Below are 19,691 nucleotides of genomic sequence, written 5' to 3'. Positions count from 1 at the left end.
CAAGTGATACAAAATATATAAAATTTATCTCCTTTGGCAACGTCCGCATTTCATCATATGTTATAGTGTGAGAAGATAATAAACAAGAAGCAAAAGGTCAATCTCAAAGTGCGAACACTAGATAAGAGTCACACTTATTTTTTTCTTCTTTTATCATTGAATTCTCGCCAACTTATCGGCAAAGGTCAAGCTAGTTCACCTTTGGCTTTTGTGATCTGGCAATTAAAGATAAATTAGTTCTTGGCAAATTAATTTTTAGAAAATTCTTTTATATTTAGTTTAAGTTTTCCTGGAGAGGAGTGGATCTTGTTTTAGCTGTAAGTAACAAACATTTCTTGCATGCAATTCTGTTTAGTATAAGTAACTTAATACAGTGGTTTAATTTTAGTAAATTATATATCCGCGTGGCGATCCTCGCCTGAAATTTCATTGCATAAATTTTGGTGTGTATATTTGTGTTCTTTTAATTAAAAATGTCAGACGCTAGTGATTCAGACAATGAAATAGATCAATATTGTACAATTTCGGAAGCTCTTAAATTGATTCCTGAGGCATTTTCAGGTGACAAAAAGAAACTAAAGGAATTTCTTGAAAATGTAGATGCGGCTTTTTCCTTAGTAGCTCCTAATCAGCATACAAAACTTTTGAAATTTGTAAAAGCGCGTATAACGGGCGACGCTAAGGCCAAAATTTTAGTTAGAGCAACCGCTGAGACATGGACTGACGTGAAACGCATCCTAGAAGAAAATTATTCAGTTAGGAGGACTCTTGATTTTCATGCCTGTCAGCTTTTTAATGCTAGACAAGGCCCAAATGAAGGCACTGCTGCCTGGGGGTCACGAGTTGACACCCTTCAATCAGAACTAAAAGAAAGCGCTAGTCGCGTTTGTTCTGATGAAGAATTAGTAGGAGCCATATCCCTTATTGAGCACTTAGCTAAAGCGAGTTTTATACAGGGTTTAGCAAACGAGCGTATTCAAACTATAGTGAGAAGTAAGAGTAATGACCAAACAAATTTGGGTAAGGCAGTGGAAATTGCCTTGGAAGAAGAAAGCAACCTTCTGTCACAAAGAGAAAAACATAGAGAGGCCTCAGTTCGATCTTCAAATTTTAAGAAAAAACCTTCTTCTTCCAAGCCACCTTCCACTATAGTCTGTACTAATTGCAATAGAAGAGGGCATTTGGCGCAAACCTGCTTTTTTAAAAAGAAGCCGGCCCAAATTAAAGCTGTTTCCGCGGAAGCGTTTAAGGGGAATAAACCTAGCAAAAAGGGTAGGCGCAACCCTTCAGGAGTTCCACGGACAGGCAACCAGCCGTCGAACTTAAAAATAGGGCAAGAGCGATGCTCATGTCCGCGTTGCAACGCACATATGCATAGTACTTGTGTATGCGCACAGTGCACTCATAGGAATCGTAACGCCGCAATACCGCACATTCAGTGCAACAATACCAGCCAGAGTGCACCTGGCTGCAGTGTGCATCCCAGTTTTTGTCCGGACATAGGAAAATTGCATATAAACTCTAGAGTGGACGCAAGTACAAATCAGGAAAACATTTAATTGTGGAACCAGAGATGCAGCCGCTTGGTCCCACAACGTGTAAAGGTTGCACAAAATTTCAAGATCACTCCTGGGACTCAGACTTGGGTAAGATGAACAAGAACATACAAAATTATTTAGAAATCTATATTAAGGAGCTAGGCACAGTAGTAGCCCTTTTACCAGATACAGGAGCCCAAATTTCCCTCCTTAAAGCACAAGCTCTGCCTTCCGACTTACTAGAGTTAGCTAAACAAAATCGAGTGACCAATATCCAAGGGTTAGACGGAACAGTTCACAACACTTTAGGTTGTCTCACTCTTACGCTGCACCTAGATTCACAAGATTTTAACCATAAATTTCATATTATATCAGATCAACTTAATATCACTCTACCTTGTGTAGGAATATTAGGTATGGATTTTTTCGCAAATAATGGTTGCAGTATATCCTATTTCAAACACGAACAACCTCTAAGTAGTACAAAGGTAAAATTAACGGTACCAGCTAGAAGTGAATATCTTGCAGTTTTGCCCACTTCAAGCCAAGGTACCTGCATAATTCCAAAAAAAGATATTAACTACTAATCTGTACTTAGGAGAAGCTCTTACTCATGCAACAGACAACAAGTTTGTGGCCTGTTTGCTAAATACTGATGAGAAAGATATAACAATAGAACTTGAGCCTATACAATTAGAACCTATTAGTGAATTAGCTTCTACTATTCATACGCTAAATCAACATTTTGTAAATTCGCAAAAAACAAACGTAGCAACCCAGAATAGAAAACAAATTTTAAAACAAGAATTAAGATTAGATCATTTGAGCGCAGCTGAAAAAGAATCATTAATACACTTATTGGAAAAGTATACTGATATTTTTTTCTTACCTGGCGATAAGCTTACTATTACTCCCACCATTGAACATGCAATCCGATTATTACCAGAGCATGAACACACGGTAATAACACAAAAAAACTATAGGTTACCCGAAGTACATAAGGAAGAAATTAGAAAACAGATAAAAGAACTTTTGGATCAGGACATTATTCAACCAAGTCGAAGCCCTTGGAATTTCCCCTTATTGGTCATTCCCAAAAAACTAGACGCAAGTGGTAAACCCCGTTTTAGGGTGGTAGCGGACCTCCGCAAGTTGAACGCCATTACGGTGGGGGACAGCTATCCTCTTCCTAATATCGTAGAGATATTAGAACAGGTAGGGAACGCAAAATATTTCTCCACAATTGACCTAGCCCAAGGCTATCTACAAGTAAATTTGCGTGAAGAAGACAGACCCAAAACTGCGTTTACCACTGCTGACAATCATTACGAATTTAGACGTATGATATTTGGACTAAAGGGTGGACCTTCAACCTTCCAAAGACTTACCAATACGGTGTTGGCTGGCCTGCAGGGCCTGAAATGTTACGTGTACTTGGATGACATTATAGTACATTCTCATGACCTTTTCTCCCACCTGTCGCGACTTAGAGAGGTATTTGATAGATTAAGAGAACATAACCTCAAAATTCAACCCTCTAAATCCGAATTTTTGAAATCCGAAGTAGTATATTTAGGCCATATCTTATCAGAAAAAGGCGTACGACCTGATCCTCGTTTGATTGAGAAAATTACAGAGTATCCAGTACCGAAAACAACAAAACAAGTTCAGCGTTTCCTTGGTTTATGTACTTTTTATCATCGTTATATAGAAAATTTTAGTCACATAGCCAAACCTTTACATGAATTAACCAGAAAAGGAAAAGCTTTTAAATGGAACGAACCCGAACAACAAGCTTTTGAAACACTTAAACAAAAGCTTACGTCATATCCAGTTCTTAGATATCCTGACTTCACTAAACCCTTTTTTTTGAGTACCGATGCAAGTTCAGTAGCCCTTGGAGCTACCCTTGCGCAGGGCGAACCCGGACAGGAATATCCTATTGCATATGCATCGCGAGTTTTAAATTCAGCAGAACGTAGGTACAGTACAACAGAAAAAGAATGCTTGGCTATAGTTTGGGCTTGTAGAACTTTTCGGCCATATCTTTTAGGTAGAAAATTTACAATCTTTAGTGATCATAAACCTCTCTCTTGGATCTTCAATGTCAAAGATCCCAGTTCGAGATTATTGAAATGGAGACTTAAACTTGAGGAATTTGACTATGAAATTAAATACCGCCCTGGGAAGCAAAACCTGCCGGCAGACGCGCTCAGCCGAGCTTATACTGTACAACAATTAAACGTAGATGAAACTAATGAACCAGAGACAGAGACTTTGACGGAACAACTTAAATCACAAATTTTGAAGGAATTTCATAGCATCCCAATTGCAGGACATCAAGGACGAGATCGTACCTTACGTAAAATCAAACAACACTTACTACTAAATAACTATTCGCTAAATGAGTGGCCTACCTTACGAACCGATGTAGAACAATACATCAAAAAATGTGAATTATGTCAGAAAAACAAAATAACCCATAATAAAACAAAAATGCCTTTAGTAGTAACGGACGCTCCATTCAAACCCTTTGACAAATGTCTCATGGATATAGTAGGGCCCCTTACCCCTACACATAATCAAAACAAATACGTATTAACCTTTCAGGATGACCTTACGAAATACATAGTAGCGATACCCATAGCACAGCAGGATGCTGATACTATTAGTAGAACATTTGTAGAACATATTGTATTACGTTACGGTATTCCTTCCGTATTACTGACAGACAGAGGAAGTAGTTTTATTAGTGATCTATTCCGAAGGGTTTGTAAACTCTTACGCATAGAAAGAATATATTCCACAGCGTATCATCCTCAATCCCATGGATCCATAGAAAAAATGCACCAGAGCTTAGTTGCCATACTTCGGCATTATTTCTCTGAGACTCAGACAGATTGGGACACTTGGCTACCATACGCAGTATTTGCATTAAATACATCTCCGCATACAACCACTTCGTTTTCTCCTCACGAACTGTTGTTCGGAAGACCTCCTTCTATTCCCGGTGTTCTACAGCAAAAACCGATAGAACAAAATTACAATTACGACGATTACGTTAAGGTTCTAAAAGACAAAATGCAGACAATGTATGACATAGCTAGACGTAACCTAAGACAATCTAAAGAGAAAAGTAAGGAGCATTACGACAAAACAGTTACTAAACCCTTGTTTGCACCTGGAGATTTAGTATTACTTTATGACGACACGGTTCGACGTGGACGATCGAGTAAATTATCCTCCTATTGGATAGGCCCTTACAAATTAATCAGAATGGACGGAGTTAACTGTATAATACAGACCAAACGCAATACTACCCTTAAGGTTCATGCAAACAGACTGAAACATTACTACTAGACTGTATATCGACACTAGACTGTAACGACTTTCTAGAATATGGTATTTTTTGTTTATTTACAGATTGTCAGTATGTTCTTGTTGATATTCTTAAGTATGGGTCTCGTCACACCTGTGACAATTGCGATTCAAGCGAGAATGGAGCGTTTCCAAGACAGTCCTGGCTTGTATTATGAATACCAAGGATTAACCCAACTTTACAACACTGAATGGAAACTTGTAACCTATGTAAATATATCTCGGTTAGATTCAAATTTCCAAAAGGTTTTTCAATATATTCAATCTACTCAATATTTGTGTCAACATAAATTGGTAAGAAACAACAAAACTAGTTGTACCACTACTTTAGAAAATGGGATAAGTCAAAAATTAAAATTCATTCGTGAATCATAAATGTTAATTAGGCAAATAACCGAAGCTAAAACAACAGAGCGTACAAAGCGTGGCTTTTTCAATTTTATTGGAACATTAAGCAAGACCCTGTTCGGAACACTGGATGCCGAGGATGCCGAATACTACACTAGTCAAATAAACAAGCTGGAACAAGAACAAATAGATTTTTTAAAATTAGCTAAAGGACAAATGTTAGTAGTTAAGAGTACATTACAAACTATCAATGGTACTATTTCGGTAGTAGAGGAAAATGAAAAACAATTGAACCAATCAATTCACTACCTCATTGATGAGTTAAATAAACGGGATAAACGAATCACTCATGCCTATCTCACATTGGAGATGCGTGTGCTTTTAAATGAAAATATCCAAAAGATCGATAAACTTTTAAGAGACCTTAGACAAGATTATGAAATGATACTCCAGGCTATAATAAATGCGCAGAAGGGTATTCTTCAGCCTCATATTATTAGTCCTGGACAGGTATTTGCCCATTTCCAGGCATCCGCACCCAGTCTTCCTCAAGGTCTTACGCTTCCCTTTGCTCCTACAATTTCATATGGCTATTTACTTGAAAAGGTAATGACATTGAATGTATTTATATATAATAATGTCCTAGGATATGTAATAAGCTTACCTCTTGTAGAACATTTAAAATTTGATACTTATAAATAGTTACCTCTTCCGATTAAGATTACAAATTCAACTTCTCGATTTCTTTTTATTCAACCAGAAAAAAAATTTCTAATTGTTGATATAACAAAACAATATTATGCTAAATTAGATGTGAGTAGTTTTACCTCTTGTAAACAATTAAATAGTGAATGGTACATATGTAAACAAACATTTCCTATTTTATCAACACACGTTCATGATGAGTGTGAAATTAAATTATTACAGTATGTAAGAGATATACCATCGGATTGTAATCGCCGCATTGCAGTGTTAGAACAAACCTTATGGACTCAATTAAAGAACAATCAATGGCTGTTTGTAGCGCCACAACCAGAGAAATTAACAATACTTTGTTCCCATCAGGAACCTTATGACCTCGTTATTACAGGTATAGGTAAAATTACTCTTAATCCAAATTGCAAGGGGTATGGATTACGAACATTGATACAATCTCATAGCACTTATCAGGTAAATGCGACAAACAAAAATCTTATTCCCAAATTAAATATTTCATTTGACTGTTGCGAAATACATGGTGAAACATTCTCCATTGACGAAATCTCTTTAAATATTCCATTAAAGCATGTAATAAACAATCTAGATGACCTTAAATTAGCTTCGCATAAAATCGATGATATAGATAATGCAATAACTGAACAAGAGTGGAAACTATATCATTCCAAACGCATTTCGCAATTATCAATTTATGCATATATTGGTGCAATTATTATACTCTTATTGGTATTGTTATATTGTTGTAAAAGAAGCCAATGTCTTAAATGGATTTCGAAAACTTGTACTGATGATAACTGTATGAAAACAATTTGCTTTAAACCGACTATCATTAATAAAATTCGTTCTAGTAAAGCAAATTATGATGTAGCGTCGGTAAAAATGTCTGAACTAACACATAGTCAAACTAGCTTACATGAACTAGAGGAGTTGCCTTCTGTTAAGACTAAAAAACGTGGACCGACCCTGAAAAGTCGTTAACTCTGTACAATTTGTTATATATACTACAATACTTGGTTATAATGATCCACTTCTCTCCAATCCAAATTACAATAACCTGGTAATAGTGACCACGCTTAATCACTTAAATAATTTTGTGTTTGTATTAACATCATAGGGGCAGCATCACCTGTATGTGCCCTCTTACTTTCAGCTTTGTATCATGGACTAGTTTCTTCTTTCGCTTTTCTATTACTGGAGTGATGGATCGCTCCCCCTCTCTTTTTTTAGGAGGGAGGTGTTGTAGACACCTGGGTCTTACCCCTTTGTTTTCTTTTTTTTCTTTCTTCTCTTTTTTTTTATTTTTATTATAACTTTCTGCTTGGTCCCCATCAAGGCCCTTAACCTCCTTTATTCTTATTTTTCATGCGTTTCATCATTTTGGCATTACTGATACATTTGCCAATCACATGTCTGTCATGCGCTGGATTGCTTATCCACTGAACTATCAATTAATGTAACTATAAGTTATCATAAAGGGAACATGTAAATTTCCATCAAAAGGATCCACGTTAGCATCCAACCCAAATCGCATGACAGCTTCAAAGTTCAAGATAACTTCAGTAATTGCGAAGCAGAAGAAGGAACTAGGACAATTACAAAAACTTGTATAAGTCAAGGATGTGCACTCAAAGCGGCCTACGTCACATCTTGGCAACCCTAACCCCCTATATAAACGCACTACACCTTTTATATTGGGTCAGTCTCTAGTAATTAGCTAAGGAATCTACTAGTTGGGGCCGCCGTCGCCGTTGCCGCCGCCGCCTCCACCGTCAATCGTCAGAATCAATACCAGCTGCCAGCATTACTCAGGTTGTATTGTTCACTTTTTTAATTCTAACTCTTTTGAACTGAACAAGTTTCGTCCTCTCCATTGCCACTTCTAATCCAAGATGTGTTCGCAGCCCGCTTTGGGACCTTTATAAGAAATGTAACTGTTGAACAACTTTCCTAATTTACTTTATTCGTATTACCTGGGAGAACTGTAGTAATTTAGACTTCAATAAACTAGAGTAGCAGAGGACAATTGCTTTTTCAGTCATTTCAAAGAAAATTACTCGAATCCCTACTTCGAAGAGTTACCTGTAGCAGAGGCCGGACGCTCGGCACATCCTACCGACGCCCCTGCTACAACAACGTGGCTTACACGGATAACGGTTAAAGTGGGCTGGACTGCACTGGAATTTCCTTCCGATAAATTAGTGTTTGGTCGGAACTCAGTTCTTTTGTGTAATTCTCTCTTAACAACATTTGAACTTCTTTTAGATAATAATAACTAACTAACTAACTCTATGGCCTATGGAACCCGAAGGTTCAATGCCGCGTTTACAAAATATTTCCACTAACTTCTGTCCTTAGCCAACTGGATCCAGTTTCTACTCTGTACTCATATTTCTGCAAGATCCATCTTAATATTGTCTTCCCATCTACGCCTAGGTCTTCCTAGTGGTCTTCTTCCAATTGAAAAAAAATGAAATGAAATCTTTGAGTTTTACGTCCCACGGTTATGCCGGTTACGCTAAAGGAGACGGTGATGATGAATAATGAATGAAATGGTGGAATGAAGAAAGTGGGAGGAAACGGGAGAACCCCGAGAAAACCCACGCACACAGTGTTTGTCCACCACAAAGTTCACTTGGCGGGGGCTGGGATCGAACCCGGGACCCCAAGCACCAGAGGTGAACGCTCTACCACTGAGCCACCGCGGCCCCTTCTTCCAATTGGGTTTTCAGTTAAAATTATGAAACCGTTTCTAATTTCTTCCATTCTGGCTACATGGCCTGCCCACCTGAGCCTTCTACACTTAATAACCCTAACAATGTTAGGTGAGCGGTATAAACTATGCAATTCCTCGTTACGAATTTCCTCCAATCTCCATTTTCATCCCTCTTTGGTCCGAATAATACTAATACTAATACTACTACTAATAATAATGATAATAATAATACCATTATTATTATTATTATTATTATTATTATTATTATTATTATTATTATTATTATTATTATTATTATTATTATTATTATTATTATTATTATTATTAACCTCCCGTCGTTCTGCTATCAATCTAGCAACAAAAGGCGTTTACAACTTAACAAACGTGAAGCGAATGACAAGTTACAGACCGAGTGCTAATGTAATACAACGTCACGAATTGTGTAAGCAAGCTAAAGAGGTCTGAAACAATTCGTTTCCGATTTTTGCAGTCGTTTTTACGTCTGTAAGCTGACATGTTTAATATTAGTTTCTTTCTTTCTTTCTTGTTCATTTGTTAGTTACTTCAACGCTAACTGTAACCTCTATCATGCGTCTTCCTCGACTAAAAAGCGTACCAATTTTATTTCCTGCAGTGTTTTCGCGTCACTGCTTTCGAAATGGGGAGGGGGAGAACACACCTGCACATTTCACGCTTGCGTCTGCTCAATGCTTCAACATCCTGCGAATTTCTGACCAGGCTTGGCCGTAGGTTTTTTGCCATCATGTGTGGTTGGCAACACTTATCGGATGCAGTGGAAGGGGCGAAGCTAGTGCTCACCTGTTCTTGTCTCCGCTCGTGCTCGCTCATGCTTCGGCTCCGGGAGCCAATTCATGGACAGGCCTGGTCTATACCATTTGTCTTATCTAGATGTCAGGAATCACCTCCCAAACGTTGTCGGTGTTGTTCTGAAACACCCTGTATACGTAATATATGATTGTATACATACCTTGATATGCCATTGTAAATGTTAAATTAATAGATAAAAACGCTGGAATTTTGTACGATGCAGATACTGGTTGACATACTCCGCAACATCATCACGTTACGAGTGTTGCTAACCTAACATAACGTTATCTCTTTCTCTCTCTCTCTCTCTCTATATATATATATATATATATATATACATATATATATATATATATATATATATATATATATATATTAAATGGCATTAAGTCAGATTACTACATATATCGAATCTACATACCAAACGATAACTTACAATATTACAATTGTTATTCAGTGTTGCAAACTAAAAACACTAATTTATCTTTACTAAGAACGCAAATTTTAGAGGCGTCTACAACAGTAGTAATGCAACTAAAATGGACGGTGTAATGTGGGCCCAAAGTATGTTGGTATCGAGTTTCTACGACCACGATATTGACGTCTTTCGACTGAATAGGAACTAAGCTACAAGGGATTGAAAATTTAACAATTTTTTGAAGGGCTTTATTTCGGAAAATTTCTGAGATAAATGTCACATGTATTTACGTGGATTATTTCTAAAAGATGTAATGACTTTTTTTTTTTTTTTTTTTTTACAGCAATTTGTTACATTAGATCTATCCGGAGATATGAAAAAGGGGGTTAAAGATTGCTATATTGATGAAAATGTTGACGTGGGAGACCGTGTTCGATTCCCTGCGGGAACTCACTTCGTTTGGATCTCATGTTAAGCTGTAGATCGACGTCTTATATAGCCTCGCTATTGAAAGGGGTGCTAAACTCAATAGCAAATCAATAGATAAACATGTCGTATTTGTAGGAAGTTTTCAATTTTTAATGTTCCTTTCCATACTTCTGTATCATTATAATAATATTTTTTTTTCGGAAGTTGTAATTACACCAAGTTGTTCGGAATTACATAATTTTAAGGAGTATATAAATTTTACTAATGTTTATCATACATGTGGCTCTGTTTGAGATATCACATTGCTGTAAGTGGCATTACGATCTTTCCGCCTATTGTAAACCACCTGTGGAATTAAATATAGTACTTTTGTAAGTAGTTTTTCGAAATAAATGTTTGTAAGGAAGGTAAAATTTTCAATACCTTTAAATTTGTTCCTAGTTATATGAAATACATCATACCATAATCATGATATTTGACACTAATGTACCTTCGCTGTGGTTTGCTCCATCTGTGTCACTCGCGTTGTTGCTTTTTTAGAATCCTCTAAAGTTTTTTTTTCTTTCTTCAATATTTGTGTTACTGTAGTGTCCTTAGCTTGTAACACTGAGTAACAGTTGCGGTATCATAAGTTTTCGTTTAATATGTAGACTTGAAATATTCATTAATTTGACGTAATGCCCTTTGGGAAAATATACAACTTTTTATTGGCTTGATAAAATTGTTAATCTGGCGATATTGTAGTGTATATCAAACAACGTCCCTTTGTTAATGTTTGTACTGTAAAAAAAATAAATAAATAAAAATAGCGATTTTTTATCCATTTAAAAGTTACAAGTGGTATCAAGACAAATTGCCCACTCTGTATGTATATGGAACTAACTTTCTTAGTATTCCTATGTGCAGAATGTCATTTCAACATCGTTATTTCGGTTACTTTAATCGAGGAATCATAGTCAGATGTATTCCTGTTAAAATTCGAATATTTGAATAATTTGGAAATTCAAATAATATTTATTATTCGAATAATTTTTCGGATAGTTGTTAGACTTCCAAACTATGCTATGCATAAGTGTCGGATGCCTTATAGAACGGCTACGTCCTCTGTCCATCGACAAGTATGAGAACAAAAACAGTTAGACGTATTGAAAAGTGGTTTATTGCAATCGATTCAGTATTCCAAGAATAGGTTCCATCTCCTCCGTTAATCCTCTCTATTCAAATTGGAAGTGGTTCAACTTAGCTATTTTGGGTTTTAACACATCGCCATAAACCAAAAATTCTAATAGATTGCAACAAGCAATTTTCTGCAATCGATTCAGAGTCTCAATATAACACCATCACAACCTGCAACATTCTACCAAAACCGGAAGTGGTTGAAATTTACTATTAATTGTAGTTTCAATACTGATTTCCGTAGAGCGAAAATGGTAAAATATGTAGAGATGTGGTTTCTTGCAATCGATTTAGCTTCCCAAGAATAGGTTCGGTCCCCTCCGTTAACCCTCTATTAGAATCCAAAGCGGTTCAAATTAACCATTTCGGGTTTCAACATTTATATATATATATATATATATATATATATATATATATATATATATATATATCGTCACATATCGTCACATCTCATAACACATTACCGAATCCAGAAGTGGTAGAAATTTACAATTTAGTTTCAATATTGATTACCATAGAGCAAAAATTGTAAGAGATATCGAGTTGCAGTTTTATGTAATCGATTCAGCTTTCTAAGAGTAGATGCCATGTCGTCTGCTAACCCTCTATTCAAACCAGAAGTGGTTCAAATTAGCCATATCCGCTTTCAAGTTTCATTCTTGTAGAACAGAAGCGGTAATAGCGACAAACACTTACTTTTTTTGAACAGATACGGAGTCTTAAGAGTAAATTTACTTCATCACAACCCGCAACATTCAGTAGAAACCAGAAGTTCTTGAATTTACTAGTACATCCGGTTTTAATACTGATTTTCGTAAAGCAAAAACTATAAGATATATCGAGAAGTAGTGTTTTGCAATCGATTCAGTCTGATGAATATACTCTGTCTCCTTCTTAACTATCTATTAATACAAGATTAAAGATTTCCGGTTTCATCCTTTATCGACATATTGATATAGGTCCAAGTTTATGGAAATGAAATGAAACGTCCGCTAGCGGCGCTGTAATCACACGGTGAGAAAGCAAAACTGAGCACTCAGAAGGCAGTGTGTGAAGAAGACGCTAGCACATAGTGAAGTGCGCCGAATGTAAAATGCCTCCAAAGGTCGCCCCATTCTGGCAGAGATACATCTCAGCACTTTCCTACATAGAATACAGCTACAGTAAAATTGCAAAACAGTGTTTGTCGAAGTGTACCATCATTTCCAATTAGGGGATTGCTAATGTAATAAAACGCAACAAACATGCACCCCCAGAGCAGGTAGGTGGGCGCACAGCGGCAAGAAAACAACACCCTGTTCCAAAGGACAGTGGATGTGATTCGACAAGTGCAGCAAATTGTCACACATGAGAATCCGCCGACACAGAGTTATTCCTAGGACAGTCAGGAGCTCGAAAACAACTTTGTACTGGATAGTTGCCCAGGATTTACAACTTGAAAGTGACGTTTAGCCATATGTTTACGCACTGACAGCGAAATACATCTGTGAACGCAAGGTACATTACAAACGGATTTTTGAACGGTATTTAAAGGGTGACAAGTGGAGATATGTGGTAACGTTAGATGAAACCTGGATCTATTCGTGAACTTTCACGCGGACCGAGTCATGTAGTGTCATCCAGAGGATGCCAATGACTTGGCAAATTGGGTTCGCACTTGCCACGAAAGTTTTCCCCTTGAACTTTATGGTGGTTACCGGGTTTTGCCACAAAGGGAAACTTCTACTGCATTAAGACGCGCATAATGTGAAAATGAACGCAGCATACTATCGACAGCATGTGGAGTCATTATATCGGCGGACCATTCCTTCGTTGTATGGTGCGGAGATGTCAATAGTCTTCAATAATCAAGACAAAGCGTCCAGCCGTACGGCTAGTACAATTGTGGCGTGCATGGCCCGGCAAACGCGTGACGCTGGAACCCGTGCTATCCCACATTCAAACATAACTGTGAAGTCCCTCGATGCTGCATCGATGAACTTTTTTTGTTTGTGGCTTTGGGTTATTGCAGCGAGCTGTTTCCCTCTTTCGTCCGCGCACAGTGCAAAGGTTGTGGAAAGATTACAAGGATGAGTGGTTAATACTAGATCAGATGTGCTTCAATAAAAGCCTCCTCCAATGGAAACTCCGGTGTCGGGCTATTGCCTACAACTAGGGTAGGCATAAACTACACAACCGCTGGTGGAAACATGACTTATATCTGTAGCTGCAGGTTGCAAGGGAGTAACAAAATCAGAGTACCTGTTTTCCTCGCACGCTGAATCCATTTAAAAAGCAATTACCAGCTATTCCTTGCTCTTGTTATCTACAGAGGTAGATCCACGTTTATGAAAACGATTTTGCAACACCCACCCTATGGCGTATGGACTTTGACGAACTCAGTGTGTAGGGCAGACCTTTTGTTACCCGAGTTATTGGTCATCAAATTTGGAGTGTTGTCCAGATTAAGGTAAGTTGAAAACTTTCACCTCTTTAGTGTGTATGTTTAATATTTATTGTTAAACAACCATTTAATGAATCAGAAGATACAACATACACAACGTACAGAGACAATCCAAAGGATAGGATAGGAAGACATATCGTATTCAAATCGATTTCCATAAAACTGTATCTCTAAGTGGGAAATAATAAAATAGTAAACTTTAACACGTGTGGACATTTCCTATTTTGATTAGTCTTTTGTTAGTCAGAGGTGTAGCCACTGGGGGTAAATGGGGTCCAAAGCCCTAAAGGAGGTGAATCTGTTATTTGCGCATTATTAAAGTTGTTTGATACAATAATAATAATAAAACAAATTAATCATCCACTTCGTACTTTCATTTCTCTAACCGAAAACACATAGTTAACAATTTATAACTAGACTAGTGTAACTGCTTGAGTATTGAATTCGCGTAGTTTGAGGATTGAATTCGCGTAGTTTGAGGATTGAATTCGCGTAGTTTGAGTATTGAATTCGCGTAGTTTGAGTATTGAATTCGCGTAGTTTGAGTATTGAATTCGCATAGTTTGAGTATTGAATTCGCATAGTTTGAGTATTGAATTGACGTGGAAGTCTAGCAGTTTCACACTGTGGAACGAAACTCACTTGTTTAAATAATGAATAATTAGTCGAATATTTAAAATAAATATTCAGATATTCGAATAACAGGAGAAAAAGTTGAGTTGAGTTGATTTTAGTTTAGCGTCCCTTTCAGCAGCGAGGCTATATGAGACGTGGACCTACTAATTAACGTGGAATCCGAACCACATGAGCTCCCGCCGGGAATCAGGAGAAAAAGTATTCGAAAAACGAACATTGGAATAATTTTAACAACATTGAACAGAATTAGACACCAGCTTAAGTCATACCCTGCAGTGAGCTCTTCACATGCTTAGTTTGAATAACACACTAGAAATAAATTGACATTGTTTGTTATATTTTAAGTCTTTCGTGATGAGTATGGTATATAAAGACATAAATTTTTAAAGCGTTTCTAAAACTGTTCCTGAAGAGTTAATAGAATTCTTGTAGAATTACTCAACTAAAGCAACCGAAATATCGATTTTGAAATGGCATTGTCTGCGTAGGAATATTAAGGTTAGTTCCATATGTCAAACGATTCAGTATCACAAAATTCACTTTTCTTTTCATCTTTTCAAACTGTGTGTCTTATGAAGCCAAATTGATAGCTGGAGAAATTTACACTTAATAATTTTCACAATAAACGTATTGTTTTACTTGGCGAGTAGTGTAAATCAGATTGAAATCTCTGGCACAATCATTTGAAAACTTGCTTTTATTCTGATAACGGTTAAAGGTACAATTTCAGAAAGATCAGAAATTAGATGCTTTTAGAAGTTGCGTTGCATGTTCGAAAGTAATGATTTGATTGCACATTACTTTCTTATATTACATTGTGGTGGGATTCGAGCTTTGGCCTCACAGGAGGATTCGAACGTGCCACCATGCATATTCCTTATTCTAAAAGGCTAACAAATTTCAACAGAGTGTAAGGCCATCTTCTCTCACGAGCGTCGCAACAAGTGGTAAAAGGCACGTTATCTACATTAAGGTCGGTGAGGTGACTTCGGATGCGTTTGTATTACATAATTCTGGCGTTCTTCTTCCTGAAAGCCGCATTTGCAATTATCGTTTCATGATATTATTATTATTATTATTGAAAGTTTATCACTGTGATATTTAAAGTTTCAGGAAATATTTCTTCATCGCGATCTTTTATTTTTTATATATTGTTCAGTTACCAACTTATGCAAGAATATTAAGTTCCCCAGTACTACTTCTGGTGATGTCCCTAGTGACAGAATTTTTTTTTTATATCTGTCTCAGAATGATATTAATTTTTGAAAACAAACAATGTTCAAAATTATTAAATAACATCTCAGTATTTTTTCATGTTTTCATTTGAATGGAAGATTAAAGATGTTACCTCTTAACCTGCAGATACCATTCTGCCATTTTGGATAGAAGGAAGATGGGTATGTTGAAGTTACACCAAAATGCTCATTTTATCAAGGCATCACTCATCTCTATTTCTGTTCAAAATTTTAAAGTTTGCTCCCCGCCTATCACGTTTGATAACGCTTCTGATACAATTCTAATATAATATCCTTCAAAATAAATAATATAAGTATTTGTTTTATAATAAACATTTTCGGTTTCGGAGAATCAGGTCATGGCGAAGTTGATTTTTATGGATATAAATTGCTTTTAGAAACTTGTTTTTGGGTTCACCTTTGTAGGCTTCTGCAGTATTAGTCATACCATTTTGGATATCGATATAGTCTAGATCAGCTCGTCTCAAAGTTTTCAGTTTTGTTCGTCGGAATGTTCAACGGATCATCCTGCTCTTGTTCACTTCAAGAGAAAAGGATATGAGTAAAGATTGACATCTTTTTGCGTATAATACTCGTATAAAGTGAAACTGTCCATAAGAGCAAGTGGTTTATATGAATATCAAGTTAAAGCGTTAAACGTTACGTCTCTGTAAGATGCATATTAAAAATATTGTAGCAGGTCACGTAAAGAACAAGTTTATTAACTAGTCTTAACGGGAACAAGGAGTATAGTGGTTCATGATGCACCTCATACTAAAATTGTTGCAAGTTTGAAAATAATAATAATAATAATAATAATAAACGGATCTAAACTAGCAGAATGTCCATCAACCAATACTATGTTTGAAGGATCCTTTTTATTATTTGCTGGAATATGTTTCATATGCATATTACATAGTTGTAACGTTTATTTCTTAAATTATGCAAGGTGTCCCAAAAGTATTGGTAAAAAATGAAACCACGGATTCCTGGCACCAAAACTAGAAAAAGGTTTATATAACATATAGACCGGGAGTGGACAGAGCCGGAGCTAGACAGCTTCGAATGTGCGGTAAGGAATATTCACACTTAGGGAAAGGAATTTGCCGATTTACAAAATCGCATTGGGGATACATGTGAACAGTTACACAGCACATCGGAAGTGATGGAATGTATTCGAAACTCACGATTAGCACGTTGCATAGATGTGGGAGGACAGCACTTTGGACATCTTCTCTAGGTACGTTTATTGTTAGCACGTATGACTTAGTAGTTTGTAGTGCTACTCTGTGTAAGATACTACGTTACAAGTACAGTACGTCGTTGTGTATTCTGCCTGTTGTTTCATTACATTACACGACTAGTTACACTTGTTCTTATTTCTGCTCTCTCTCTGCAAGGTTCTACCTGGTGTATACTTTCCATTCCTCCCTGAGATTATGCAACCATGCCCAGTGGTCCTTACTTTGACTCCCATTGTACATGAGCGTGCAACCGTGCCATGTAAAATTATGCATTTAGATGCTTAATTGTCACGTTTTTATATGATTTAAAAAGTTAAAATATTACAGAGAATGCATTACCCACATAGGGTATTATTCAAGGAATAAAATAGCGTCTATATAAAAGTACATTTATTGAATAATTGCACAGATGGAAAAACACTAGCAGAGAAGAGAAAACAGGCACAATTACTCTGGCTACAAAATCCGAATGAAATAACTACACAAAATTTCGCAGATATCAGGCGGGAAACTTCCAAAACTTTTAGGACAAAGAAACGCGATTTTCTGAAAACTAAAATTAAGGAACTTGAAGATAATAGTAAAAATAAAAATATTCGGGACATGTATAAGGGAATCAAGGAATTTAAGAAAGGCTATCAGCCTCGTGTTTATATATTAAATAAAGCTGACGGAACAGTTCTCACTGATACGGATAGCCTCTTAAATAGATGGAAATATTTCTTTGACGATTTGCTGAACACGCAGCCAAAAACTAATGTGCGTGGAGAAAAGGAGATACACACCGCAGAACCGTATATTCCAGAACCCAATCGAATAGAAGTAGAAACCGCTATAAAGAAATTAAAGAAACACAAATCTCCGGGTGTAGATGAAATTCCGGCTAATTAATTTTAGCTGGAGGCGAAAAATTGTGGAACAAGATACACAAACTTATTCTCCTTATCTGGAACAAGGAAGAATTGCCACAAGAGTGGAAAGAATCAATCATTGTTCCAATTCAGAAGAAAGGCGACAAAACTGACTGTAATAATTATCGAGGTATTTCTCTTCTGCCAACATCCTATAAAATCCTTTCAAATATTCTATTAGCAAGATTGACCCCATACGCAGATGAAATTATTGGAGATTATCAATGCGGATTTAGACGAAATCGATCAACTATCGACCATATATTTACCATTCGCCAAATACTCGAAAAAAAAGTGGGAATACAATACCCCGGTATATCAATTATCTATTGATTTTAGAAAGGCGTACGACTCGGTTGGGAGAGAAATTATACAACGTTCTTACAGAACTTGGAATACCGAGAAAGCTAATTAGATTAATTAAGATATGTTTAAATGAATCCCAAAGCAAAGTCCGGGTAGGAAAAATTTTGTCCACGAGCTTTCACGTCGAAAATGGCCTGAAACAAGGAGATGCGTTGTCGCCATTATTATTTAACTTTGTGTTGGAATACACCATAAGGAAAATCAAAGATAGCAACCAGGGCCTAGAGTTGAACGGTATTCACCAGGTTATGGCATATGCTGATGATGTAAATTTAATAGGGGATGATAGGAGAACAGTAGAAAGAAATGCAGAGATCTTATTAAACGCTTGCAGGGACATGGGTTTAGAAATAAATTCAGAGAAAACTAAATACATGAAAGTGCGTCGGGACCGTAATACGACAAATTGTGGAGGCGTTAAAATATTAAGTAATAATTTTGATAAAGTGGATACTTTCAAATATTTAGGATCAATATTAACAGACGAAAATCATATTCACGAAGAAATTAAATGTCGACTAAAAGCAGGGAATTCGTGTTACTATTCGGTTCAAAATCTTTTGTCGTCGCGAATTCTGTCGAAGAATTTGAAGCTTAAAATATATAAAACGATAACACTGGGTAACAAATTTTGACCAATTTTATGTTTATCTGATTTCATTTCTTTTTAAAATATCGTTGGGTCGTACTAATAACGTGCATAACATTAGTTTTTCCGAAATGTGAAAAATCGCCTTAAAATTTGTCTTTAACCCTTAGAAATCGGGTAGTTTGTCGAATTTTTCCTCCATTTTTCGTTAAAGCGTAATAACTAAGAAACCATTTGCCCTAACGCAACCGGTTATGCCTTGATTTTTAAGCAAAGGAACAGGCTTTTAAACTGTGTAAGTTTATTTGCGACATTACATGCGAAATAAAATTTACTCAACAAATTTTGAGAAAATTCTTAATTTTTCCTCAAATTTAAGTATTTTTTTTTTTTATTTCTGGAGTTCGTAACACTGTTTGTACAGTTAGTCAAATTACATCAGATATTTTTTTGATCAGAAATTGATTCTGTAAGTTTTAAATTGGTATTCACGAGACGACACAAAATGTTGGGGAGAAAATTAGAAATTTGGTTATGAAATCAATTGGAACTTGACAAAGAAAAATAAAAGAAAGTCATTTTTAATTTCCGTGTAATATAATAGTTTCTAACCTCTATTTTCAACTAAAATATATTACTTTTCTAACACTTTTCGTACGCAGAAGTGAATATTTAATGGCTAGTCTATATAAGCAGCAGTTTTGGCCCGGTTTTGATTTTTA

The 19,691-nt window shown here is 36.3% G+C and overlaps 1 protein-coding gene across 7 annotated transcripts in view; it reads left to right on the top strand.

Moving 5' to 3' along the window:
• LOC145674318 (sister chromatid cohesion protein PDS5 homolog B-B-like) overlaps window positions 1–19,691 on the top strand; it is a 271,993-nt gene that overhangs the window by 187,305 nt on the left and 64,997 nt on the right. The window contains exon 20 of one of the 7 annotated variants that reach the window (XM_081744218.1): window positions 10,284–10,727. The exons of the other annotated variants lie outside the window; for them this stretch is intronic. Coding sequence (XP_081600344.1) covers window positions 10,284–10,330 — 47 coding nt within the window. The 3' untranslated portion in view covers window positions 10,331–10,727. Of the gene's footprint in view, window positions 1–10,283; window positions 10,728–19,691 lie in introns of those variants that run through there. 7 annotated transcript variants of the gene reach the window in all.

Source organism: Thermobia domestica, chromosome 17 (assembly GCF_964235325.1).
Source record: "Thermobia domestica chromosome 17, izTheDome1.hap1.1, whole genome shotgun sequence".
Lineage (NCBI taxonomy): Eukaryota > Metazoa > Arthropoda > Insecta > Zygentoma > Lepismatidae > Thermobia > Thermobia domestica.
This window is presented reverse-complemented; position numbering and strand designations above follow the sequence as displayed.